The sequence below is a fragment of the Podarcis muralis genome, chromosome 13 (genome assembly GCF_964188315.1).
Source record: "Podarcis muralis chromosome 13, rPodMur119.hap1.1, whole genome shotgun sequence".
In the NCBI taxonomy this organism is placed as follows: Eukaryota; Metazoa; Chordata; class Lepidosauria; order Squamata; family Lacertidae; genus Podarcis; species Podarcis muralis.
In genome coordinates, this window is record NC_135667.1 from 3,448,594 (window position 1) to 3,476,283 (window position 27,690).

At 48.7% G+C, this 27,690-nt stretch overlaps 1 protein-coding gene across 17 annotated transcripts in view; it reads right to left on the reverse strand.

Annotated features, from left to right (window-relative positions):
• Window positions 1-1,545: 1,545 nt before the first annotated feature.
• The window catches only part of DLG4 (discs large MAGUK scaffold protein 4), a 128,162-nt gene continuing 102,017 nt past the window's right edge, over window positions 1,546-27,690 (reverse strand). For 13 of the 17 annotated variants that reach the window (XM_077916804.1, XM_077916802.1, XM_077916812.1 and 10 more), the window contains 19 exons: window positions 24,522-24,575; window positions 24,311-24,363; window positions 23,198-23,344; window positions 21,884-22,053; window positions 20,252-20,388; window positions 18,909-19,053; window positions 18,382-18,520; window positions 17,845-18,001; window positions 16,402-16,504; window positions 14,894-15,008; window positions 12,718-12,894; window positions 12,583-12,619; window positions 10,607-10,634; window positions 9,133-9,180; window positions 8,828-8,929; window positions 8,509-8,681; window positions 7,767-7,876; window positions 5,719-5,810; window positions 1,546-4,156 (listed from right to left, as the gene is read on the reverse strand). In XM_077916804.1, the coding sequence (XP_077772930.1) occupies window positions 4,050-4,156; window positions 5,719-5,810; window positions 7,767-7,876; window positions 8,509-8,681; window positions 8,828-8,929; window positions 9,133-9,180; window positions 10,607-10,634; window positions 12,583-12,619; window positions 12,718-12,894; window positions 14,894-15,008; window positions 16,402-16,504; window positions 17,845-18,001; window positions 18,382-18,520; window positions 18,909-19,053; window positions 20,252-20,388; window positions 21,884-22,053; window positions 23,198-23,344; window positions 24,311-24,363; window positions 24,522-24,575 (2,094 nt within the window). In that variant the 3' untranslated portion in view covers window positions 1,546-4,049. The remainder of the gene's footprint in view (window positions 4,157-5,718; window positions 5,811-7,766; window positions 7,877-8,508; window positions 8,682-8,827; window positions 8,930-9,132; window positions 9,181-10,606; window positions 10,635-12,582; window positions 12,620-12,717; window positions 12,895-14,893; window positions 15,009-16,401; window positions 16,505-17,844; window positions 18,002-18,381; window positions 18,521-18,908; window positions 19,054-20,251; window positions 20,389-21,883; window positions 22,054-23,197; window positions 23,345-24,310; window positions 24,364-24,521; window positions 24,576-27,690) is intronic. The other 4 variants (XM_028751884.2, XM_028751880.2, XM_028751883.2 and 1 more) reach the window with 1 other exon arrangement.

Genomic DNA, 27,690 nt, shown 5'->3' on the forward strand with positions numbered 1-27,690 from the left:
CGGGGCGGCGGCGGCGAGGAGAGGCCGCCCAGCGCGGGGCTCTCGCCGTCTGCCTGCCTGGCTGCCTGCGTGGCGCTGACGTCACGGGGCCGTAACGTGCCCCACATAGGCACACGCGGGGTGGCGAGCGAGCTCCCTCCCACATCCCATCGCCGCTCGCTTCGGCCGGCCTACTGGGCTGTCGCAGGCGGAAGGCCTGCGCATGCGCGAGGTTTTCGCGCCTTCGGGATTCCCTTCACGCCTTCCTCCTCCCGGGTCCTTGAGAGCGCGGGAAGCGGCAGCGCGAGACCTGGTAGGTATTGCGCTTGCCAAGGCAGTCATTTGGGAAATGAAAACTTGCAAAGCAAGCAACCAGTTCAATCTGAAGTATGTGTATGCTTAATATCCTGTATCTGAAACCTGTTCTGCCCCCTCCCCCACACTTGGTGCCATTTTCATCTACACATGCAGCAGAGTAAGTTGACCCAGAATAGTACCAATTCAGATGGCAGATGGGAGAATGACAGTGCTGAATGCTTTCCCATGTAGAACAGTCCCTGCAAATAAAAACCTAGCATATTTGGAAGAGGGATGCTAGCCTAACCATTACCTTCTATGCTGTTACTATTTTTTTATTTTTTTTTACATAAGTAAAAAGTGACCTTTCCCCATCTGGCATGGTGGTGTGCCTCGAGATTTTTTCATGAAACAAGTGTGCCTTTGCCCAAAAAAGGTTGGGAAACACTGGTTTAAGGTAAAGGGTCACCTGACCATTAGGTCCAGTCGTGGCCAACTCTGGGGTTGCAGCACTCATCTCGCTTTACTGGCCGAGGGAGCCGGCGTACAGCTTCCGGGTCATGTGGCTAACAGGACTAAGCCGCTTCTGGCAAACCAGAGCAGCGCACGGAAACGCCGTTTACCTTCCTGCCAGAGCGGTACCTATTTATCTACTTGCACTTTGATGTGCTTTCGAATTGCTAGGTTGGCAGGAGCAGGGACCGAGCAACGGGAGCTCACCCCATTGCAGGGATTTGAACCGCCAACCTTCTGATCGGCAAGTCCTAGGCTCTGTGGTTTAACCCACAGCGCCACTCACGTCCCTTTATTGCACCATAGCCAGCCTTTATTGGGGATGGGATGCATGGCAAACAGCCCATGAGAACCTGAACCTCCAAAAAGGGGAAGGGGTCAGTCCTTAACTCTGTGTCAGTCCTTAACTCTGTGAGTAGATTGCAGTCTCTTGGGAGTTGGCCAAGGAAACAGAAGTGATTCTGAAGTTAACACAACTATTCCTCCTCTTCCCCGCCCGAAGCAAATCACACAGCCACACAAGCACATGGGTTTTTCATTGGTTTTTAATTATTCGTTGCCGAAGGCGATAATATTTCTATGCAAAATACTCTTATATCTCCCCACCCACCCACCCGCCCCAAACAAACTTCACGTGGCTCCCAGCAAGAAACAACCTCCAATTACATCCTGTTTTGTTTTTTTTAAATAATGCCCCAGGGGAGGGGGAAGAACCCTTTGCGTCTGACCAACCCCTTCCATGCCAACACACTGGTGTTTGGGGGGGGGAGGGGGTTGGCACCAGGAACCCCATTCCCTTGGGAGGAAAGCCCTTAACAAATCAGTGTGACGGGAGGCACCCATTGTGTTCAGCGAGCGTTACTGGGAGGGGAGGGGGGCGAGGAGAAGAGACGCAAAGTGTCCGATCCCTTCTGGGCCCTCTTGGAAAACCCAGGGAGTTCAGGAGCCTGGGCTGCCCTGCTTGAAACGGCACACTTTTTAGAAGGGCCTGAAGAGGGGGCGCAGAGGGCCAGATCAAACTGTTTAAACCAGGATCAGAGGCCACATCTGCCAGCCGCCATCTTGCCATGGATGGGCAGTTTCCCCAGAGTAAACGCCCCCCCCCAGCTTTACCCCACTGGCCTGTGGGTGAATTGGCATATTTAGTCGTGTGAGCTGGGGCGACTTTGGGGGAGGGGGGGCAAACACAGCCCTGGGATGCCCCACCCCCCTCCAAGCGCGCTGGTAACCTTGTGCTCTGTCCCTCCATTCCAGCTGCATCTTTCCCTTTGTTTTCTGTAGATTATCCTTGTTTTTGGCCTCAATTCAGGGGTTGTTAAAAAAAAAAGACATTTGCGCTCCTTGGGCGGGGTGGGGGTGGGGTGGTAGCCAGCCTTCGGAGCTTTTGGACCAGGTCCAACATATGCTTTTCAGGCATAATCAAAATGTCAGATTCAACCCCTGTCATTTTAAAAATTATTCCTATGGACGGTCAGGGTGAGGCTTGCTTTTGGAGGGTGGGGCAGGGGAGAACCCGGTTCGAGCGAAAGCTTAGTTCAAGTGTTTGGAGCAGAATCTGTGTTGCTTAACTTCCCGGCAGCTACAGAAATAAACTTCTCCACTGACACACCAGCAGCTCTTCCTTCCTAGAGTATAAGTTTGACCCGGCACCTTCCTCCTACCCCCGACAGGCTAACCTTTGGAGAGTTTTGTGTCTTGCCGGGGGCCAGCAGTGGCTGGAGCAGTGGGGCTGGGGGCTAAATATCTCCAACTCCCCCAACCCCCAAGTCCAATCTCTGTTTTTTTCTTTATATACAAAAAATAATAATTAATCCATTAGATTTGGAAATTAAAATCTTCAAAGTGAACTTAAAACAGCCCTCCGAAATATATCTCCCACCCACTAAAACTGTTCTCCTCTGTGTATTTTTTTTTTCATACATCACGCACAGCCGCACCAAAATACTTGATATGACCCCAAAAAATAGTCACAGGACATCAAAAAAACTCTATTTCCCTTTTCCCCCCAACCTTTCTCTTCTTTTTTTCTCTCTCCTCTCCCTCCCCCAGAAAGAAAAATATAGATTGCTGGATTAGCAAAAATGGTTCCATGATTATTGTTATTATTATTTTTTGTTATCCTTTTTCTGCTAAATTTTGAAGCCACAAAAGTAAACTTCATGCACTGAAGAGGAAAAAAACAGAACAAAATGAAAGAGAAAATCAAAAAGAGAGGAAAAAGTCAACTGAAAATAATATATATCTATCTATATAGAGATATATAGATATAGATATATTATATCCCAAAGTCATCGTCGTCATCAGGCCATTCTTGCAAGCGAGGATTATCTTGGATTCATCAGTCCTGGGTCTGTGCTTGTTTCAATCGTAGAATATTATTCAGCCAAAACAAAAGAGGGAAGGAACGGAAAAAGGTATCTTGTTTCCTTCCAAGGGGAAAATAGTCAGGTTTTTTATTTTTTAAAACAGCAGAAAACTTAGCTTGGTGAATTTGTTTTGATTCTTTTAACGAGTGTGCAGTGTTGCTCCTCCTTCCAAAATTTAAAAAAACCCTTTGGAATCCCCATCCCTCTTCTCTGCCCTAATGCTCAAACCACAATCAGGGAACTTTAAAACTCCTCAGCAACAATGCCTTCTTTTCTTCTGAATCACTGGGGAAAAAAGGGGCGGGAGTCCTGGAAAGTAAACTCATCAAAAGTGGCTTCCATTTGCAGAAAGTTTTTCTTAAAAAATATCTCTCTCTTCTCTCCCACAATAAGTTTGTTTCAGTCTTTCTCTCTCCGAGTTCAGAGTCTGCGTGTGCCTCCCCTCCACCTTGCTGCTTGTAAAACGAAACAGACCAGAATCTAAGAACCCCCCCATTCTTCCCCTGTGCCACCACCTGCCCCCCCAAATGACAGCATGCATGCGCTAGCGCTGTTGGGGATGGAAGAAAGCCCCACATTTGCTGCAGAAATTAAAATGGGAGCGGTTTTGAATCAGGATTAGGGGTGGGGGAGCCGGATCACGCAAGAAGAAGAAAAGAAAAAAGAAAGGAAAAAGGAAAACAAAAATTGAGAAGATTAAAGAGTCAACGGAAGAAACGAAAGAAGCCTGTCCCAAGACATCCCCACCCATCCCCAAAATATTAACCAAACAGCTAAGTTCAGTGGCAAGAGACAAGAGTCGGTCCCCCTCTCCAGAGAGGACAGCTCTGTCGCAGATTCGGTGGTGGTTGGTTTTGCCATCCCTTCCGGGAAATATCAGTTCACGTTAAGCTCCTAAAGTCTCTCGCGAGCCGGGATCCAAATGTACGGGCCGGAGAGCTCCTCAATGATTCTTTTGATCTTGTGGTAGATCTCTTCAAAGCTGTCTCCTTCTACAATGGCTGCGGGGAAAGAAGAAGATGGCAAGGGGTGAGTGTGTCAAAGAGAGAGAGTCTGGGGTTGCTTTTAGAACCCGAGAGATCAGTTAGTAAGAACATTGAGAAGAGGCTGGCTGCTGAACCAGGCCAGGGGCTCATTCCGGGATCTTGAGGATATTTCCGGGATCTAAGAGCCCTGCTGGATCAGGCCAATGGCACATCGAGTCCAGCATTGTGTCCTTACAGTGGCCAAGCAGATGCTTCAGTGGGAAGACAGGAGACACGACCTGAGCAAAACACCACTCTCTCCTCTCCTGTGGCTCTCAGCAGCTGATATTCAGCTCCTGGCAAGAGGGGAGTCCCAGAATGCCTGTTGTAGCAGATACATCCAGGGCTGTGCAGAGCTGGTTATAGGCCCACCATATGGGAAATGTAGGCCAAAGGGTCCCCCTTTGCCTCTACCAGGGGACTCGGATTAGGCCCCATGCCAATTGGCTCCACCCCCTCTGCTCTGGCCTGGATACATCAAGAGTCTTGTTGCACCTTAAAGACTAACAAAACTGTTGTGGCATAAGCTGTTGTGGGCTACAGCCCACTTTGTCAGATGTTGGCTCCTGCCCATCCACTGAGCCCCACACGGTGGCCTTGGTTAAGGGACGAACCTGGATAATGCAAGTCAAGCCCACCTGCATGAACTGTATGCACCAAAATCCTGCGGCAGGAAGGAACTGGATAGCTGCTGAAGCTCCTTCCAATAGGAGGAAATCATAGGTACATTGGAGGATGAGGCCGCTAAAAGGTAAAGGTTAAGGACCCCTGACAGTTAAGTCCAGTCGTGAACGACTCTGGGGTTGTGGCGCTCATCTCGCTTTACTGGCCGAGGGAGCCAGTGTTTGTCCGCAGACAGTTTTTCCGGGTCATGTGGCCAGCATGACTAAGCCGCTTCTGGCGAACCAGAGCAGTGCACGGAAAAGCTGTTTACCTTCCCGCCAGAGCGGTACCTATTGATCTACTTGCACTGGTGTGCTTTCGAACAGCTAGGTTGGCAGGAGCTGGGACCGAGCAACGGGAGCCCACCCCGTGGCAGGATTCGAACTGCCAACCTTCTGATCGGCAAGCTCTAGGCTCAGTGGTTTAGACCACAGCAGCCTCTACTGGTTACTATTCACAATGGCTATGCACGCGGGCAACCACAGGTAAGGAGGGTGCTGTTGTGCTGCTTGTGGTTTTCCCATGGTTGGCCACTTTTGAGAACCGAGTGCTGGACTAAATGGTTCCCCTTTGACCTGTTCCAGCTGCAGGGTTCTTCCCATGTTCTGATGTGCACAGTGACTGGCAGCAGTGGCACTCCAGACTTCCAGGTAGTGGACATTCCCAACTCTTACCTGAAGATACTGTCAGGGATTAAATCTGGGACTTTCTGTACACAAGGCAGATGCTTTCACCAATGAGCTACTTCCCTTCTCTGAAAACTCCAAAAGCAGCCTGAGGCTGCCCCTCCCCCCCCCTCCGCCGACTTAAGCCTTCTGTGAATTGTGCCCAGGGCTGATGGTTCGGAAAGCAAGAGGGGGCAGGAGGTGACCTACCCGAGAAGCACTCTGTAAATTCCTGCTCCAGTTTTGTAGCTCTGTCGAAGGCTTTCCGCGCCTGCTCCTCCGTTATCCGCTTGTTAATTTCTCTGGAGAAGAAGGAAGGGGGGAAAAGGAGGACACAAAGTGATTACGAAGACTGTGCAGCCCCAAAGCTATCTCTTCCACCTGCCTGTATTCTGCTGGGTTTCCCCCCTTTGCTTTGGGTGTGCAGTGTGTGTGTGTGTGTGTGTGTGTGTGTGTGTGTGTGTGTACACACACATGCTTCTGCTATTTGGGGAACCAGCTTGGGACAGCCTGGTTCCCACCCTGTGGCCAACCAGATGCTTCTGTAAATCTCACTAAATAGGACATGAAGGGAAAAACCCTCTCTAGTGGCTGCTCCCCAGCAACTGGTGTTCATAGGATATATCTGGAGGTTCTCTTTAGACATCACAACGGCTATCCCTTGCCTGCTTCCATTAATGCATCCAATCCGGCCTTTCCCAAGGTGGTGCCCTCCAGCAGTTTGGGACTACAACTCCCATCAGCCCCAGCCAGCTGCTGCCAAGACTGACCGGCAGCACTGGCTCTCCAGGGTCGGGGATTCGACCTTCCGCATCCAAAGCAAATGCTCCATCACTGAGCCTTTCCTTTTGAATGAGCATTCATTCTGATTTGTTTGCAGGGAGGTTGTTTCAAAGCACCCACCACATCCCCTATAGAAAAACGCCTATATATATTTTTGGAGGGAGGGAGGGAGGGAGGGAGGGAGGGAGGGAGGGAGGGAGGGAGGGAGGGATAGAGGAGAGCAGGTTTGTTGCACAAGACCTTGCCAATAATTGTGCAACCTGAATTTGCTGGTCTGTGATTGAATCCCACCCAAAAATAGTGACAGCATGGGAGTACCCTTTGTTGCCTTCTCTTTTTAAAACAAAGACTTAAAAGCCCCTGAACAATTTTGTCTTTCTTCAACGGCGCAGAGGAGCTTGTCTTGCTAGGTGCTGCTTAGAAATGCTAAGGATTAATCTTGTTTATTTATAGCATTTATATCCCACTTTTCCTCTAAGGAGCTCAATGTGGTGTACATGGTTTCCCCTCTCCTACTCATTTAATCTCCACAACAACCCTGTGAGGCAGGGAAATACCAAGAAGCAGTGGCTGACCCAGGGTCACCCAGCGAGCTTCATGGTTAAGCAGCATATACTGTATTTTCTGGCGTATAAGACTACTTTTTAACCCAGGAAAATCTTCTCAAAAGTCGGGGGTCGTCTTATACGCTGGCTACAGCAGCAGCTCCTGTAGCAACTCCCTACCAAAGGATAAAACGGCAGCAAATTAAATCAGAGGACACCAAGCTCTCTAGATGAAGCAGAAATACGCTTGGAAATTGGCCCCAGAAGCCCCTGGCCATTGGGAAGTGGAGCGGATTTCCGAGCCGGACTGGAGACTGGTTTAATTTTTATTTGGTGTGCGTTGGAAGAGGGGTAGTCTTATACGGTGAGTATATCCCAAACTCTATATTTTAACTGGAAAAGTTGGGGGGTCGTCTTATACGTCCAGTCGTCTTATACGCCAGAAAATACAGTAAATGCCTTAAGTAAATAAATGGTGAATGATAAATGAAAGCTTTGGCTGATCTCAGGCCACATCCCAACCCCTTCCACACTCCAACCTTTGTGCAATATCTTACACCCTTCTGGCCCTTGCAGACCAAAAAACCAAGGCAAAGATGGCAACAGAGGGCTCATCCACCACTTCTGCTTGTCACACCACTTTTCCCTGGGAAAACCTGCTTCTTACCATTGAGTTGGAACAAAAGTCTATCGGGTTTTCCACAGATTAATGTTGCCTCTGATTCAAGGGTCAAGAGTGAGGTTTCCTTGGTGAAAGCAGCAGGGCAAATGGAAAACTGCTCAGAGGACCCGTACTCAGGAAGCATGGGGCAAGCGGAAAACCTCTCAGCCCCCTCGTGCTTCCTAGGTGTGGGACAAGTGACGTGTGGACACCCTCCTGCCCCCGCCCCCCCATTCCACAGCCCCTGTCCACCCCGGGGGGCCACTCACAGAACATTCTCGAGGGAGCGTGGCCGGATAAAAACGGCGATGGGGTGAAGTTGAGCTGCCTGCAGCCTCCGCACGGCATTGGCCGAAACGTCCAAAATGCAGTGCTTGCCCTGGGCGGGGAGAGAGAAATGTGGTCAAGAGGTTTCAACACCAATTTGTATTCCACTTCTGCCCCCACTGGTCACACAAAGTCACAGCTATCCCATGGCCTCCCCAGTCGTTTCCGCATGCCAAAAATGTCCACTCCACTGGCAGGACAATCGCTTATTCTGTCCCCTCCCCTGCCCATGCACAATTGAGGGGATATACACAGCATATTGTGGGTGTCAACCTTCAGGGACCCTCTGCTAGCCCCTCCTATAACAACCAGCCCGCAGAGACCCAGTCAAACAGGGGAAGGGGATAATTTGAGTCTGGTGCGTTAGCACTGAGCAAGACCCTGGCTGCGTGCTGCTGGAGAGCGTCTAAATATCAATGGACTCTTGAGTTTTGGTAACCTCTCCCTGCTTGCTTTGTCCAAACCTTTCTGTTAGGGGGAAGTTGCCTACTCAGTCAGTGGTCTATCCAGTTCAATATTGTCTATGCTGAGTTGCTTTCCCCAGTATCAGGTAGGAGTCTCTCACAGTCCCTGCTGGGGACTGAACTTTGGACATTCTGCATGCAATGCAGGTGCTCTACCACGAAATGATTTCTCAAAAACTCTGGCATTTGTTTGATTCTTCGACTCTGCATTTCAGCCTACCTGCTCAGCCACCTCGCGCACTGACTGGACGCTCGTCCCGTACAGGTGGCTGTTGTACTGGCCGGCCTCAATGAACTTGTGGCTCTGAATGTCCTTCTCCATCTTCTCCCGTGAGGCAACAAAATGGTAGTCCCGCCCATCCACTTCGTACTCCCGTTTCGGCCGAGTGGTGTCTGCAGAAGCGGGAGTGGGGAGTCTCCGTCATGCCCAGGGGAGCAAGAGTAGCCCAAACCAAGGCTTCCTCCTGAAGCAGCAATCCTTCCCGCCCACCACCCATAATTTCATCTTGGGGCAGGGATAGGGACCCCGTCAGACTCACGTGGGACACAGGAGCCAAATTTGTCAGGGAACTCCGAGAGGAGGTCATCGTTGACTCGGTCCTTAGTGGGGCCCAGGATAATGATGGGTCGAGCGTAGTGAACTAAGGGTGGAAAAACCCAAAGAAATGGGAAATGGTCTGTGCTGGTGAAGAACACAACTCAAAAAAGGGAAATTGAAACCATCAGTTGGTTACAACCAACCACAAAGCAATGGGTGAGCTTCTGAGCCTTCCTCATTGTACAAACAACAACATCAATAATGATATAATTCAGGGTTGAGGAAGGGAAGGGTTAGGGTTCTCACCTTCCATTTGTACAACGGTTTCATAGCTCAAGACAGCATCTTCTCGACCTGGAAGGGAAAGAAGGAGGCTGTTAAGTACAACCTGTTCAACCCAAGCCCCAGAACAACTGCTCCTTAACAGGGAAAACAGCAAACTACAAAGGGCCTTTCCCAAACTTGTTGTTTTAGTCGTTTAGTCGTGTCCGACTCTTCGTGACCCCATGGACCAGAGCACGCCAGGCACTCCTGTCTTCCACCGCCTCCCGCAGTTTGGTCAGGCTCATGTTTGTAGCTTCGAGAACACTATCCAACCATCTCATCCTCTGTCGTCCCCTTCTCCTTGTGCCCTCCATCTTTCCCAACATCAGGGTCTTTTCCAGGGAGTCTTCTCTTCTCATGAGGTGGCCAAAGTATTGGAGCCTCAACTTCACGATCTGTCCTTCCAGTGAGCACTCAGGTCTGATTTCCTTAAGAATGGATGCGTTTGATCTTCTTGCAGTCCATGGGACTCTCAAGAGTCTCCTCCAGCACCATAATTCAAAAGCATCAATTCTTCGGCGATCAGCCTTCTTTATGGTCCAGCTCTCACTTCCATACATCACTACTGGGAAAACCATGGCTTTAACTATACGGACCTTTGTTGGTAAGGTGATGTCTCTACTTTTTAAGATGTTGTCTAGATTTGCCATCGCCTTTCTCCCAAGGAGCAGGCGTCTTTTAATTTCATGACTGCTGTCACCATCTGCAGTCATCATGGAGCCCAAGAAAATAAAATCTCTCACTGCCTCCATTTCTTCCCCTTCTAATGTTCCCCTTCTAATGCCCTCCAAATGTTCAGGGTTCAATTCTCAGCAGACCCCAGCCAGCACAGCCAAATGACGCTGGGGGCTGATAGGAATTGTAGGCCAAAACCCATCTGGAGGGTGTCAGGTTTGGGAAGGCTGCTCTAGAGCAACAGGGAAATAGGGGCAAGCTTAGAGCCAGTGTGGTGCAGAGTGTCAGTTTAAGACCTAGGAGAACCATGCTTGAAATCCCCCCTCGGCCATGAAGCTGACTGGATGGCTTTGGGCCACTCACTGTCTCTCAGTCAAATCTACCTCACAGGGTTGTTGTGAGGATCATATGGGAAAGGGGGAAGAACGGCACATGCCACTTCAAGTTCCTTGGAGGAAAGGTAGGATATATAAAAGCAGAAATAAATAAAATGGTGTGGAGAGAGAAGGGAGAAAGGAAAGGGGGGAAAGCCCCCACTCTTGTGGATTTCAAAGCATGGAAGTATTTCTCAAAGGACAGGTTTGGGGCGAGGGAAAGAGTGAAGAGGAAGGCCTGGAGCATCTTTCCTCAACCTGGTGCCCTACAGCTGTTTTGGACTACAATTCCCATCAGTCCCCAGTCAGTATGGGCAGATGATGGTGCTAGGGGCCAATGGAAGTAGTAGGGCAAGACATCCAAAGGACCCAAGTCAGGGATGGGCAGCCAAGAGACAGAGACCCACCTTGAGAGCCCGATCCCGGCACCCGATCCTGGAAGGAGAAGAAAGAAAGAAAGAAAGAAAGAAAGAAAGAAAGAAAGAAAGAAAGAAAGAAAGAAGAGACAGAGGGAAGAACCAATTAGTCAGCCTCATGGAAGCCTTGGAATTTCTGTCAGTATGGGGGGCACCAGCAGTTAAACCTGTGTTTAAATGCAAGAGTTACCAAACAGGGAGATGGGGTGGGGCTCTTATCTCAGCCCCTGGAAGGATGCCAGAAAATTTTAGGGCCAGAACAAACACTACAAAAGTAGCTCACGTTGACTCTGGGGACCATCCCCAGGATGAACAGGAGTGGAAAAGCAAGGCCCTTAGACAAAATAAACAAATGGCATTTGTAAGCTGCCCTGGGAGCCTTCTGTGGGGCTGAGAAGCAGGGGGATAATGAAACAACTATTTCATTTCCATAATTCATGCAAGTGCTGAATCTCTATTTTTGTTATGTAACACACAAACACAGGAACCCCACAACGGAACAGCTCAAGGTTATCTGAAGAAACTGGCAGCAGATTCAGGACAAAGAAAAAGAAACACGTCCCTCACACTATGCCTTAACTTGCTTATGGGATCCGCTCCTAAAAGAGGCATCCATGGCCCCCAAATTGGACAGCTTGGAAACTGGATTAAACCAGTTGATGGAGGAAACGTACTTCCTGCAGGATCACAGAGTTGGAAGGGTCCTCGAGGGTCATCTAGCCCAACCTCTCTACTCGAGCCTCTCTTTTAAAACTTCTTCACAAAGGAGAGTCTGCTACCTTGTGAGGCAGTTTGTTTCACTGTCATACCGGTCATATAGCCAGGAAGTTCTGCCCAATGTTTAGCCAAAATCCCTTTCCTAAGAGGCTGATTCAGGTCCTACAATCTGGAGCCACAGAAAAAGATGCATGGAAAAAAAGATTTCTACTGAAACTGACCGCTGGTCCATCTAGTTCAGTATTGTCCACACTGACTGGCAGAGGCCCTCCAGCATTTCAGGCCAAGGGCATTCTCAGGCCCTACCTGGAGATGCTGTCCGGGACTGAACCTGGCAACTTTGGAAGGCGAAGCAGATTCTCTACTCCTGAGCTATGATCCTTCCAAGATGTGCCCCTCAAATGTGTGGTCATCATGATGCCCCTTAATCCACTCTTCTCCAGGCAAAACATACACCACTCTTCTGAATGCCAGTCATTTGGGTACGACAGTGGGAGGGGAAGGGAATCTGGTCAGCCCAGTCTTCTCTAACCTGGTACCTTCCAGCTGCTTTGGATTACAACTCCCATCCTGAACAGCCAGCGCAGCTGTAGGATGGTGGAGCTAAAATGGGAGCTGTACAGTGGTACCTTCAGGTGACATACGCTTCAGGTTACAGACTCCGCTAACCCAGAAATAGTGCTTCAGGTTAAGAACTTTGCTTGAGGATGAGAACAGAAATTGTGCTCCGGCGGTGCGGCAGCAGCGGCAGGCCCCATTAGCTAAAGTGGTGCTTCAGGTTAAGAACAGTTTCAGGTTAAGAACAGACCTCCGGAATGAATTAAGTACTTAACTCGAGGTACCACTGTAGTCCAAAATATGTGGAAGGCATGGGCGTAGCCAAGGGGGGCAGGGGGGTAGCTGCCCCTCCTAAATCAATACAAATCAATACAAATCTGAGGTTCTACTCCCCCCCTAACAAAAATCCTGGCTATGCCCATGGTGGAGGGTGAGAAATTATGGAAGGCTGGCCTAGAGGCTAGGGATGGAGACAAGCGAGTTGATCGGCAGGTCCAGTTCCCTGCATGTGGGGATCTGCCTTGTGTTGAAATGGCGCCCGCTGCGTGTGTGAGAAGACGAAGCATACTTGCACACTGGGGTGCAAGTGGGAACCTTTTTCATCAGGATGAAGTTCTCCCTCTTTCACACACGCACACAAGAGTGCCTTTTTTCAGCTTCCACCAACAAGAGAGGGATGGAGCGCAAGTTACCTTTGCTTTTAGCCGTGTCCATTCCCGTCGCTCGACCCTGCGAGAGACACAAAGAGAGGGCGGAGGCTTAGGGCAGTGACACAAACAGCTTCCCTCTGATCCCGCCCCCAATTGCCAAGACCCCTTCACACATACCGCCTTTTGCTGGGGATGAAGCCAATCTCATCGCTGTCGCCATCCGGATGGACGCGCCGCGCCTGCCACCACTCCTCGTCGGAAGCGTCAATCACGTGCAGGACGTCGCCAAAATGGAAGCTCAGCGCTTGGCTCAGGAAACCGCAGTCCTTGGTCTTATCATAGTCAAAGAGCGCCCTGGGAATTGGGAGGGAGAGGAGGTTGGCCAGGGGGTGAACACGGGAGTAGTGGGAGCTGGTGCCCATTGGAAATGGTGGGGCAGAAGGCAGGGAGACCCAACAGCAGGTGCAGCCAGAGCCTTCTGGGTTGGGGTCACATTTACACCATGCATTTAATGCAGTCTGAAGCTACTTTAAACAGTCATGGCAGTCCTCAACATGTTATGAGTGCTTTGGTTCTTTGAGGCTGGTGAGAATTGTTAGGAGATTCCCCACCTATCCCCCTCTTCAGATTCAGAGTGGTTTAACAGTCAATCTCTCTTCATGGGGAACTCTGGGAATTGCTGCTATTGGAGGAGAATGGGGGTCTCCTTACATCCCTCAGCACCTTTAACAAACCGCACTTCCCAGGATGCTTTGGGGCAAACCATGAGGGTTTAAAGAGGTATTGTATTGTTTTAAGTGTCCAAAATCAGAACATAGCTGACTTCCTGCATAAGGTTGTCTGGGGTGGTTGTTGTCTCTCTAATTCTGCATTATGCCACGTTCTCAATGGCAGCCATTTTGTGCCATGTCATACCCCCTGGAAGCTACTTTGTGATTGGCACCCCCAGCACTCTCCCGAAATTCAAAATGTGCCCGCTAGTCCAAACGGGTGGGCAACAGCTGATCCAGATCCAGAGGGAACACGGTATGTAAATTCTGAAAGGGAACATTTTCTGCATTGACAGAATTGCTTGGATGGCCTGGGGATATTTGCAGTACAGTGGTACCTCGCAAGACGAATGCCTCGCAAGACAGAAAACTCGCTAGACGAAAGGGTTTTTTGTTTTTTGAGCTGCTTCGCAAGACGATTTCCCCTATGGGCTTGCTTCGCAAGACGGAAACGTCTTGCAAGTTTGTTTCCTTTTTCTTAACACCGTTAATACAGTTGCGACTTGACTTCGAGGAGCAACTCATAGAACGCGGTGTGGTAGCCTTTTTTGAGGTTTTTAAAGACTTTGGTGATTTTTGAAGCTTTTCCAAAACTTTCCCGACACCATGCTTCGCAAGATGAAAAAAATCGCAAGACGACAAAACTCGCGGAACGAATTAATTTCATCTTGCGAGGCACCACTGTACTTACTTTAGGGAGAGCTAATCTGTGGTCACTCAGAAGTTGTTGGAAGACTCTAACTCCCATCAGCACAGACCAGGGTCAGGAAAGATGGGAGCTGTAGTCCAGCAACATCAGCAGGGCTATACTATTTTCCAACACTCGACGTAAAGAGACACTAAGTCTGGTTATAGGTTTCAGACTCAGAAACAACATAAAAGGGATGGTTTTAGTTAAAATGCCTCTCTGTTTCAAAGGAAAGAGGTTATCATAATTAATAATTGCTTATATGGAACTCGGGAGGGACGCGGGTGGCGCTGTGGGTAAAACCTCAGCGCCTAGGACTTGCCGATCGCATGGTCGGTGGTTCGAATCCCCGCGGCGGGGTGTGCTCCCGTTGCTCGGTCCTAGCGCCTGCCAACCTAGCAGTTCGAAAGCACGTCCAAGTGCAAGTAGATAAATAGGGACCGCTTACTGGCGGGAAGGTAAACGGCGTTTCCGTGTGCTGCGCTGGCTCGCCAGATGCAGCTTTGTCACGCTGGCCACGTGACCCGGAAGTGTCTGCGGACAGCGCTGGCTCCCGGCCTTTAGAGTGAGATGAGCGCACAACCCTAGAGTCTGTCAAGACTGGCCCGTACGGGCAGGGGTACCTTTACCTTTACCTTATATGGAACTCTAGCTGAACAGAGCCCTTTATCATTCTTATCCAGCCGTAAAACAACCCTGCTCCCATTTTACAGGTGGGAGAAAGTGAGCCCAAGGAAGAAAATGGCTTTTGAACCCAGCCCCCATAGATTAAACTCAGAGGGACCTGCAGTATTATGGATTCCGGTGGTGCTCAGATGCTAAAATCTACTAGTAATTCAGGAACAGGGGGTGGGGGATGGCCAAGCTACTGAGGAGAAGGCAGCTGTGATCTCACCGGATGTAGAAACCCCTCTTGGGGTTGCTCCGCAGCGATGCTGTCCCTGAGCCCAAACTGCTGTTCATCAGCTGCTCCCGGAGGTCGTGGATCTTGGCCTCAAAGCGGCTGTACTCTGCAGTGGGTGGTTACAGAAAGGGTCAGGGTCAGTATGACTCAACTTCCCTCACAGAATCATCTAGTTCATTCGGCTACACAGCTGCCCACATGCCCACCCAGCTCCACAACCCAGTCTTCCAAACCTTCCACCAGTCTCCACAGATCAAACCATCAATTTAAAGCACTATGATACCTCTTTAAGCAATCATTGCTTCTCCCAAAGAATTCTGGCAGCTGTGATTTGTTATGGGTGCTAAAAATGGTTAGGAGACACCCCACCCATTCCCCTCAAAGAGCTACAGTTGCCAGAGGGGTTTTACAATCTATCCCTCTTTCCAAGGAAGCCTTGTGAGGCAAAAAGAGGTCTCTCAACACCTTTTAGCACCCATAACAAACTACAGCTCCCAGAGTTCTTTGGTGGGTGAAGGAAGCCATGACAACTTAAAAGTGGCATGATACCGCTTTAAATGCACAGTGTGAATGTGGCCCCAGCCCCCCACAAACCACTGAACAGACCCCATTGCACAGTTTCCCTCTCACCTCAACCATATTGGGCTCACCTGGGCCATGCAGCCTCAATGAGCAGATGGGGGAGCAGCGGAAAGGCGTGCAGCCTTCCGCTGCTCCCCAAGCTTGTGGGGCTGGCAGTGGGGGGAAGCGCTGCCCCCCAGCCCCAAAGAGCAAAGAAGTGAAGACAGTGAGCGGGATGCATCCCGCTCTTGGCTTCTGCCATAGCCGCGCGCAACCTCTCCAGCCGGGAGAGGCTGAACTTCTCTGGCAGGGAGAGCCTGTGTGCGGCTATGGCAATACCCTCACCTCCCGCAAAAGCCCACAGGAGCCGCGCACCCTTTAAGGAGTGTGTGGCTCCTGTGGGCTTTTCTACGAGGAGGGAGAAGGGACTGACTGGCCACGGAAAAGCCTGCAAGAGCAGCGCAGAGCTTGTGTGTGGCTTTTGGGGGCTTTTCCTGCCTGCCTCCCCCCTGCATTCGCTCCATAGGACGCGCACACATTTCCCCTTCGTTTTTGGAGGGGGGAAAGTGCGTCCTATAGCGCAAAAAATACGGTACCTACAGACTGCCCCCTCCCTTGGACACATATGTGCCTGCAACCAACCAACCAACCCAACTTCCCACCCTTCTGTCTTTCCATTTTCCCATCAACAGGCACCAATCGTCTCTCATGTGGTTCCTTGACCAGCTTTCCTTGCAATCTCTCCATTCATTCATCCCTGAAGGTGAAAATGCTGAGGATTCTCCCCTAGGACATCCTCACCGCCCCTTACATTGCTCCTTGGATAGCAGTCACCACTGCCCCACCCAACTTGGCAGCGACAGGACCATTTCCCAGGCAGTTCACACACACACAAATCTCTTCCCGCTCAGCAGGGGCTTCTGCAGAACAGAACTCACCATCCGGTTTGTACTGAGCAATGATGGTGACCGTCTGGCCGGCGTTTTTCAGAGCAATGGCTGCTTGTTCGTGTGTGGCGTTCCTGAGGTCCACACCGTTGACCTGGGAAGGAAAAGGCAACCAAAAAGATCAAGAGGCTGGGCCAACTCTCCTGTGAGATGACAACATCTGAGGCTATTTGCCTTAGAAAAAGAGGAAAGTAAAGGAAGGAACATAATAAAGGTGCATAACATTATTCAGAGTGTGGGAAAGAAGTCCCTTCAGGCTGGTGGTGGCTTTTTGCAGGGGGGGTCCTGCAACAAGTCATGGCTGTGATAATAGAGAATTAGCAGTGGATTTATAGCAGGCTACCAACACATCATTCCACTTTATTACTGCCATCTGGAGTGCTTTAACTCTAGAGTGCTTTAACAACCACAACTCTGGGAATTGTAGTTCTGCAAGTTGTATAGGGGCCTCCTAACAACTCTCAGCACCCTTAACAAACTACAGCTCCCACAATTCTTTGGGGGAACGCTATCACTGTGGTATCATGCTGCTTTCAATGTATGCTGTGAACAAGACCAAACATGGGACAAAAAAATAAACCAGAACATTTGTGGTATAAAAATTTGCAGAATTTCAGGAGGAGGTTATGGAACATGAACTAATTAGAAAGAAAGCAGCATGTCCACACCAAAACATTTGCAGAAACGTACCATTCTGAAAGTGGGATCGAGTATAAAAATCACCCCAATACTATCATGAGCACAAATAATCATGAATGTAGAATAAAAAAGATGTCCAGAGGGCAGAGAGAAATTTTTCCCTTTTGTAATACAGGAACCCAGCAGGATCATAAAACCAAGTTGAATGTTGGAAGATTCAAGACAGACAAAAGGAAAGATGTCTCCATACGGCACAGAGTTAAAACTCTGGCTTTTGCTACCACAAGATGTAGAGATTGCTTTAAAAGACAAATTCATGGAGGAAGAAAACCCTGGGCTAGCTCAGTTGGCAGAGGAGGAGACTCTTAACCTCAGGGTCGTGGGTTAGAGCCCCACATAGGGCAAAAGATTCCTGCATTACAGGAGGCTGGACTAGACGACCCTCATGGTCCCTTCCAACTCTACAGATCTCTGATTCTATCAACAGCTACTAACCAGGGTGGCAATGAGCTGCATCTAGGATAAGAGGGAGCTGGTCTCTGAAAAACCGTTTGCTTGGGGTTGTGAGAAGGGGATGGATACTGTGCTCATGGCTTGGTTATGGACTTCCATTTGGGGCACCTGGTTGTCCATTATGGAAAAGTGGACTAGATGGGCCTTTGGTCTGATCCAGCAGGGCTAATCTTAATTCTTATCAAGGGAGTTGAGCATCATTTAGGTTTAATTGTAGGGTACCAGCCGATTGCCTCTTCCAACCAGGCACCTGCCAATGCAGGGATAAGGAACGCTTCTTACCGAGAGGATCTGGTCCCCTTTCCGGAGCTCCCCACTGAGGTCGGCCGGCCCCCCAGCCAGGATGAAAGAGATGAAGATTCCCTCGCCATCTTCACCCCCAACAATGTTGAAGCCCAGCCCTGTTGAGCCACGGTGAATGACAATGCGGCGCGGTTCCCTGCAGAAGGAAGGAGAGAAACAGGGGGAAGCTGGAAGCAGCTTGCTGACTGCGGATGCAGCGGCAGGCAGCAACGAGCCACCAACTCCAAATGCCCGACAGGACTGTGACCTACACAAAACCCCCACAGGAAAGAGGAAGTTTGGGGCTGGCTGCATTACTACCCTGTGCCAAAATATTCGCAACTCTGGCAGCCCTGAGTAGCCGGATATGGGATGGATGAGATGCACGCGAGGTGATGGGGGAAGATGGGTGCAGTTTTGAACTGGGCAACAGAGAGAAACTCTTCAGGACCACGGACAGCAACTGCTGCTTGGTGGTGCTATGGGGAAACAGAACAGCCACGCCCAGAGGGAGGAGCCAGAAAGGGCACAGCTTACCTGGGTATATCCTCCTCACCCATCAGCTCCTTAGGGATGGGGGAGTACCTCCGAGGGGAGGTGGGGGTCATGGCTTGTGGATAGTCTGTGCCCAGGTAGCTCTGGTGACCAATTTCATTGTCGAGATGCTGGGAATAGGCTGTCAGAATGCATGAAAAAAGGAAAAGATAAAAGCTTTAACAGCACAGTGGAAGGCAGTGAAACCAAAGTTATGAACGCAACATTGAGAAATGCTCTTAAATCAAGCTGGACAACAACAGATCGTTGTTGTCCCACATGGTACGTTAAACACTTTGCTAACTTTCTAAATCACCCAAAATCCAGCAGTATTTATTACTGCAAATGTGGCAATAAAAAAGCGAACACAGAAATCTACAGTTTTTCAAGCTTATCTTCGGTTTAGGATAATCTTCCACCATCAAATCCAGTTGTGTCCCAGACAGTGTCTGAACTGACACTCCCTTTTAACCGGTTCTCCACAAGACAGCCGAACACAGACACAGTAGGGAGAACAGGAAACCACTCACAGGAAGTGATGTCAGGCGGGGCGTAAGAATCATTCAGGTAAACATTTGTGGGTTTGGCCACCTTCAAGTACACGACATCATATGTGTTCTTCAGGGCTGCAACGGCATCTTCGTGCATAACATCTTCAAGGCTCACATTGTTTACCTGGCAAGGTGTGGGCATGGGAAAGCATATATAACAATAATCCCTGCTTATAGAAAAGTAGCATTTCAAGGAGAAGGGTGGGCTTTCAGTCCTCTGAGTCCTATTTGCAGGCTGGAGTGGTGCTCAGTGATCTGGGGAACTTCTCTGCTTCCAAACCTGCACAAAGTCTGGCTGATTGCATGCCTTGCGTCTGCTCCAGCCTTTGCCAAACTGGTGCCCTCCAGATGTTTTGGACTACAACTCCCATCAGCCCCAGACTGGGAGCTGTAGTCCAGAACATCTGGAAGGGACCAGATTAGCAAAGGCTGCTTTATTCACTGCACCTCTCCTCTCCCAAAAATCAACCTACCCACCCAACACCCAGTCTCCAGTTGCTAGTGTGGGGTATTGTGCAGAGGTTTGGGCCGAGGAAAAATAACACCTTCATGACTCCAATGGGATAAGGCAGAGCAGCCGTCTTTACTTAGGTTGGTAAAAATAAATAAAAATAGACACTACAAGAAGATAATTAAGTATTTTTGTGAGATGCAGAACTGGGGAAGTCAAACATTCACAGGGCCAAAGAAACTCAAGACACAGGACAGCTAGGAATGAGCCACAAAATGGCCATCCAGCTTACCGAGGTTTTGGTCTTCAATGAATTCTGTGGGTTTCCAACGCTAACAAATCAAATTACCCAGATTTGTACAGAGAGGTAGTTCGTTTTGCATTGTGTACCATTTTCAACAGTCTAATATTTTAGGCCCCTTTTGACAAGCCCCAAGGCTGCACCCCACTTAAATACTTAAAACCAATGACCATCTCTGTTGTGTTTTTCACTTTTGGGGGGTTGGAGACCCCCCTCCCTCCCCTACTTTTCTGTTTACCCTCAGAAAAAAACCAGGGAACCACTCAGTCCATTTAAATTATTTTTGCCATTTATTCCATTTAAATCCCACCTTCCTCCAAGTAGCTCATGGTAGTACATGGTTCTCCCCTCTTTCCATTTTATCTGTACGACAACCCTGTGCGGTAGACTAGGCTGAGAGGAGACTGTGACTGGCCCAAGGTCACCCAGCAAGCTTTATGGCTGAGAGGGGATTTGAACACTGGTCTCTCAGATTTCCCTCCCCTTCTTCCCTTCCCCGAAGTCTGGGTATGGACCAGACCAAGAGGCCCAACTGCTCTCCGGCATCAGGCCTTCTCCACCTATCCTTACCGCCAGGATCTTGTCCCCAATCTGCAGGCGCCCATCCTTGTGGGCTGCACCCCCCTCTATGATTTTGGTGACGTAGATACTGTTGTCGCCGGGGATGTGCTGGTTGCCAACGCCACCTGCAATGCTGAAGCCGAGACCTGTGGGGAAGGAAGGAAGGTGGGAAGAGAAAGAATAAAAGAAGAAGAAAATCAACAGGTAAGGAAGAAAGTGGCACCAGCAGAGGCGGAGACTTTTGAAGAGGGTGGGGTTTACTCCCCCATGGGAGGAGCCTTTTTAGAAAGATGATAATTCTCCATAGTGCAAGGGGACAGAGTCATTGAGACAAGGTGGAATTCTCCATAGTAGGTTGTATCCTGTTTTCCTAGAGCAGCCTCCTCCAGCTGAATGGGAGTTGTAGTACAAAATATCTGGAGGGCACCAGGCTGCATGGAATGGGGGAAGCTAGATCAGTATATGTCCATTCACTTGTGGCAATTCATCCCCAAGAGGGGGATGAAGTGGGAGAATTTATTCCCCCGCCAGGCTTGAGTTCCTTGCAGATATGCAAACAATGTCCATGCATTTTTGCAACAGCATACATCCAATTTTGGATGCAATTCCATTTTGAAGTTGGAGCCTTTGAATACTTGAAAAGCAGAGCTTGCAGTTCGGCTGAGCATGGATTTTATTTGCATTATGCTCCTGTGGTTTACTAAGCTCTTTTTGCCTTTTGCACAGTCAGGAAAAATAAGGAGTGCTTGTTTTTAAACAAACTTTTAAAAGTCCACGGAGAAAATGGGAAGTGAAACTGGAATTAAGTTATTTAGGGTTGTATCCAATGCCAGCCCTACTCAGAGCAGACCCACTGAAATTAGTGAGCATGACTACACTAGTTTCATTAATCTCAATGGGTCTACTATAAGTAGGACTTGAATTGGATACAACTGAATATTGGTCTCTGTTTCCACAGGAAATAGCTGTGTGTGTGTGTGTGTGTGTGTGTGTGTGTGTGTGTGTGGCCCCACCTACTACTGCTTTCAACCAGGATAAAGTGCTGCTTAGCCCACAAAGGTGGCATAGATATTTGATAAATAAATAAATGAACTAACCTGGACCCTGTAATCACCTTCTGAGGCCGTTCTTAGTGTGTTTCCTCCACGAGAGGTCCGGAGGGCGGCAACACAAGAACGGACCTTTTCTGTAGTGGCTCCCCGTTTGTGGGATGATCTCCCCAGAGAGGCTCACCTGGCACCTTCATTACATATCTTTATGTAATGTTCCTCCTCTCCCAGACCTTTGGCTAATTAAACAATCTATGGCCTTTAAAACTGCAGCGGGCGGCTTATTGTTTTTGTTTGTTACTAAGTTATGCATTTTTTTGTGTTTTTATATTGTAAACTGCCCTGTGATCCTCAGATGAAAGGCGGTATAGAAATTTAAATTAATAAAGAAAATAATGATGATGATGATGATGATAGCTTGCCCATCCTTGATTCAGGATTCTGGTTCTTCCCCTGAAATAAGGAGGATGCTTCTAAGGGGAAAAGCCTCTACAAAACAGCTTTCCGCAGTCCCTTCTCATGCAACCTGAAGGGTTGGGTGCTCTTTAAGGAGTTGTCGGGGGGGGGGGGGGACAGAGCTAGGTTCCCTCACCTTTGGGGCCTTTGATCAGCTTGATCTCCATGACCTTCTCGGCCAGGGGCTTCCTGCGCATGACATACAGACGCACAATGGAGCCGGCCTCCTTCAGGGCCTCAACAGCCGTGCTGTGCGTTACCTCCCGCACGTCCACATCATTGACGAAGAGGATGCTGTCGTTCACCCTGTGTCACAGCCAGATCAGAAAGACATGTTTAGCACCAGGATACTGGGAGCTACTGAAACTTTTGGGGGCACTGCCCCAGGGTAAAAGGTTCTGGACAAAAGTCTTATGAGATCTCATTGATAACCAGACAAACGATTCACCCACCCCCTCTCTTGGAACTGGCTCGTTCAGCCTCATCCCCTTTTCTTTTTTGAAAAGTGAGATGGCAAGGATTGAACCTCAGAACCTTCTACACGGCAAAGAAACTGTTCCAACTGAAGCCCCTGCAAGCACATAAGGAGCTGAAGACACCTTTGTATTGACTGGGCCAATGAAGGAACAAAGGATGCTACCCTGTACTGAGTCAGATCGGTGGCCCACCTAGGTCAATTTTCCCCACGCAGTCAGGCAACAGTGGCTCTCCAAAATTTCAGGCAGAGGTCTCTCCCAGCCCTACCAGGAGATGCCATTGGTGACTGAACCTGGGACCTTCTGCATGCGAAGCAGGTCCTCTATCCCTGAGGCATGTCCCTTTCTTCAGAACATAGGAATACAGAAAGCTGCCTTATATTGAACCAGACAACTGGTCCATCTAATTCAATATTGTTCACACTGACAGAGCTGCTCGCCAGGATTTCAGGCTGCGTTCTCTCCCAGCTCCCCTTGGAGATGCCATTTATGCTGCGAACCACCCTGAGATCTACAGATAAAGGGTGGTATATCAATTTAATTACTCATTTATAATACCAGGGGATTGAAACGGGGACCTTTTGCAGATGTTCTATGACCTCTGAGCCCTTTCCCAAACTCCCATAGGACCAGCTTATGGAGCATTCATCCTGATTTGCTTTTGCAGGGAGTTTATAGACAATGTGGGCTATTTAGTGAGCATTCATTTTCATTTGCATCAGAGCAAGCGTTATCCCACAATCTCCAATGCATCTCTCCTTCACTATCCTTATCGCAATAAGTCCGCTCTTTGGGGGAAAGCAAGTCTGTTGCACAAGAGGACTAGCCCACTTTCACTGTGTAGCCTGAAATTGCTGAAATGAATCCCTCGCGGGACTAACAGCCATCTGGAAGTGCCTTAGAAAAAGACTCACTGTCTCCAGCCCAGTCAGCATCCTCCCTGCAAAAAAAGCTTTCCCCAAAGCCATTGGTACCTTAGCCTGCCATCTTGTGCTGCTGCCCCACCAGGGATGATCTTAGTGATGAAGATGCTGGGGTCATCGCCAACATGGGGGTTGTCAGTACCACCGGCGATGCTGAATCCCAAACCGGAGTTACCCTGGAGGAAAAAGTCATGCCCCACCCAAAGGAAGAGGCCAGAATTTAATTAGAGCATGAACAAAGGCTTGGGACCCCCCTTTTTAAAAAATGCATACTCTCCCCACTCTGGAGGAACTTCCAAATAACCTGTTTATTGTTCATTCATCCTGATTAAGGCTGCAATCACACAGGTTATTCAATTTCCCTGATGTTTCTCTATGTGTTAATTCCTGCATTATATTTGAGGTTCCACATAACGTAAGAGTCACTTCTAGAAAACCGACAGAATATAATTCCACATTTAATGCTCATTTCCATGTTATCTGATTCCAGGGGGGAAAAACACAGTTTGCAGCCCACTTAACCCAGAAAGTGGCGGGAGTAAAGTAGTGAAATTTGGGGTGGCATATGGTAGGTACACTGGCATATGGTTCTTTCCTGCTGTTTTCATGGGGTAATCATGGAGAGAAGAGAAGCAGACATGTGCGGAAAGAGTGGGGGAGCAGCGATGTTGCCTAATGACGTTCCTTGGTGTGAATGAAATTTAGCGCGGCATGTCGGTACATTGGTCAAAAAGCCACAGTCCATAACACAACAGGTACTGCAGCATAAAATGGAACATTAGAAAACAGGACAGAAGCACTAGCATTGTAATCAGGAAAACTAACACAATATTCCCCACATTTGAATGCACCTTAGATGATGCTGGTTATTTAACGAGCATTCACTCCAATTTCTTTGAGGGGAGGTTAGATGACGCTGCATAAAAGCAAGCATCACCCACACTTTCCGGTTCTTTTCCCCATCACTTTCATTAATTGCAAAAAAAGTCTGATCTTTCATGGGGGGGGGGGGAGCAGGTTTGTTGCACAAGACCTCCCAATCAACTGTAACTGTGGATTTGTCGTTAAGTGATCAAATCCTTCCTGGAAAAAGTGACTGTCTAGGTTCCCTGGGCTAAGTAAAAAAACCCCACCCACCCAGAATCAACGATGTCTATAAGAATTACCCGCTCTAGAGTTATTTCTTCGTATTCCATTTCTCCTTCCGTTCCATTTACCTGAAAGAGAGGGGACAGATAGGAATTGTGTTAATGCAGCAATGCAAAAAAGAAGAAGAAGCAAACAAAATAGGGAGGGGGGTATTTTGGAATATGTTAAAAGTGTGAAAGGTTGTGGGGAGGGGGGAAGAAAAGGAAGAATTCATCCAGTAACTCACATAAGCTGGTGCTTCTAAGGTATCTGTGTTGACAATTACCGGTGGGGAGTTGGCCTAGGAAGAGAAACAGACAGAAAAGAATGATATGGACAACTGTCCCCAAAGCAATATGTTCCCTAAATGTGGTTGTGGGGCTGTTTCACACAGGTAGGAGAGGACATAGGTGGCAAATTGGGGGTGGAGGCCGAAGCTCCCCAAACCCTCAAACTGCCTTTTGCTTGGCTTGCAGACAGGAGAAGCCCTTGGTGAGACTTTGAAACCACACCCCAAACATGGCTGTTATCTCTGAAGGGTTTAAGCTGAAAGATGAACCTTCTTCCCCTGCCCCTAAATTTGTGCTCTTTCTTCCACACCACTGTGGTTTGGCAAAACTCCTGGGTCATTTCAGTGCGGCTTAGGGATGGAGAATGGGTTTTGCTGGCAGACATGAAGAACTTGCATGACTGTTCTCAGCTAGAATAGCTTGCTGTGAATTTTTAAAAATCCCTTTAAACTCCTTCCACCCTGCTAACATATGAAAACCCCAAATAAGCCAAGCAGCACGCGAACATTTCCTGTATGGATAACCAAATCCATATTACAGACTGAAAAATTGAGTTCCACCAACACCACACACACAAACACACTTTTCACCCTCACTGTCTCATGTCCGTATATTTTAATGCATAGATAACAGCAGAAAATGTATGGGCTACAATTGTGCATTTAAGGACAGCTAGCTGGACGAGCTGGGGTGAAACCGAGGTCACCAGATATCTGGTGAAAAGAGATCCAAAATCCACAAACCACCATTTCAAATTGTGGCATTAGGGGGCAGTGTGCTTCTAGGAGGAGACTGGCTTACCTCCTGGCTCTGAAAAGGGTATTTTTGACCCCCCAAACCAGGAGTGTTAAAATGGCCAAGAAGCACCCAACCTCTCTCTCCCACCCCCATCTTCTTTCATTCTCTTTTCCTCTCTCCCCACCACCCAAAGAATGATTCCTCCACCTCCACTGTCCGCTGCTGACTACGGTAACCATGGCAATGCCATGGAAACAGCATCTGCCTCAGGGGGAGAAGGTTACTGTGGCAACGCGGGTTTCGCCATAGTTCAGGATGTTCTGGGGTGGGACTAGCACCCACCCCAATCAACCCCACACCCCATTCCTAGTGGTGGGAATGTGGGGTGGGTGTTTATTCATAGGGGATATTTGAAGTAATGTGTTTCCTTGCGCTTTACGCATCAGAACAACTCCACTTGAGGCTGCACAGCACAACCCCTTGCATTAAAAAAAATAATCAAGAAATATATTTAAGATTGGCAGGGGTGGAGAAACCAATTTTGGGGGTGAGCATGGGGTTTATTGTTATTATGATCTACATTTACAGAAAGGAAATAGCTAAGGCTTTTAATAACAGCATCCACTTTTTATATATAGATTTCATCGCCAGCTCTAGGCCAGGGGTTGTAGATGGGCTGTCCTCCAATTTGATTGCCAGGGGTGTGTTTGTGTGTGGAGGGAGAAAATCCCAGGGCAAAAGTTTCATTGCACAGCTGATCAGGGGCATGCCTGAGATTCAAGAAAGGTGCAACTAGAGTCTTCACAACGATTTCGTTTCTGAAATTTGTGGAGATCAGGATGGGTGTGGTAGTGTCTGTGCTGAGGACCAGCTGAAGATTTAAGAAGGGCAGAGAAGCCCTCGTGATCCCCTCACAGTCGCCAAAAGGCACCCAGCATCTGATCCTAGGGACACTATACATTGCCACCATGACTGACAGCCACCGATAGCAAGAATTCCCTGTGAAACCCTTAGCAAGGCCTTATGAAGCTGCAGTATGCACAAGGCAAAGACGTGACTAAGACTGATTTATTTACTCATCGTGAGAGCTAGAAACTTATTTGAATGTAAAAACCACACCCACAGAACTCTGAGACCCTGAACATGTAAAAGAGGCTGTTTGTGTATCTGGGTATTGCATCTGGACAGATATCTAAATTTTTTAACATGGTTGGTGTTGGTTTGCTTTTTAGGGTGCTGATCCCCCTCAGAACAAATGGGGCCAGGACTGCAATACCGCAAGGACCGCCTCTCCTTGTGATGATCACCTGAGGCCCTTCTTTGGGTGCCTCCCCCACAAGAGGAGTCACAAGGTTGGAAGCAAAGGAACTGGCCTTTTATGGGGTGGCTCCCCGTTTGTGGAATGCTCTCCCCAAGAAAGCTCACCTGGTGCCTTCATTACATATCTTTAGGCACCAAGCGAAAACGTTTTTCTCCAACCAGATAGATGTTTGGCTGATTAACATTCTATGGCCTTCCAAATGTGCCTGTGGGAGGGGGGGTTATTGGTTTGTTTTATTTTGCATTTTGATGTTGTGAACCACCCTCTGATCTTCAGATGAAGGGTGGTAAACAAATAATAATAATAATAATAATAATAATAATAATAATAATAATAATTAATAATAATAATATGCCCCGTGACTAGTTGCAAATAGGAGAAAGGATCAAGGCTGTTCCACTGCAGCAATTGTTTATTTTTATTCCATTCCTCCTTATGTGTCCCAGCTGCTCCAAAAAGCCTGAAATATTCAACTGGGGGGGGGGGCAAGATGAGCAGTTGAGGGAAAGAGGGTGGGCGAAGTCCCGGGGGCTAGGGATGGCAAAGCCACTCACCTGTCCTAGGTTGAAGCCCTCCTCTTCTAAGGCCTGGCTCCCTAAACTGAAGCTTCTCAGTCTAAAAAGATGACAGGCTCTCTCCTCTCTCCATCCGTCAAACAACGCTTGCCCTTTTGCTGGCTCAGGTCCTCTCCCCCCCCCCCCAACCGCTGACTGCCAGTTCTCTTCCTCCACGCTTGACTGCAATCGGGTTTCCCTGGCACATTTTAATCTCAGGCTCTTCAAATTTTCATGACCCCCAATGCTCAGCCAGCAAGGGATCCTGGGAAACGGGCACGCTTAACTCAGAGGCGCATGCTCGCACGTGTACACACACACCACACACACACACCACTCACTCACACACACTGCTCTCTCACCCTAAGCCCCCACTTCTCACAAAGTTCCTGGGGAGACCCTCCATTCATCCTCCAGCCAAGCAATAAGGGCATCTGCAGGAATTTTTCTTGCGGGTGGGAGGGACAGGAAGTATATACCAGTTATATATAACTAGCGCCAGAGAACAGGTCT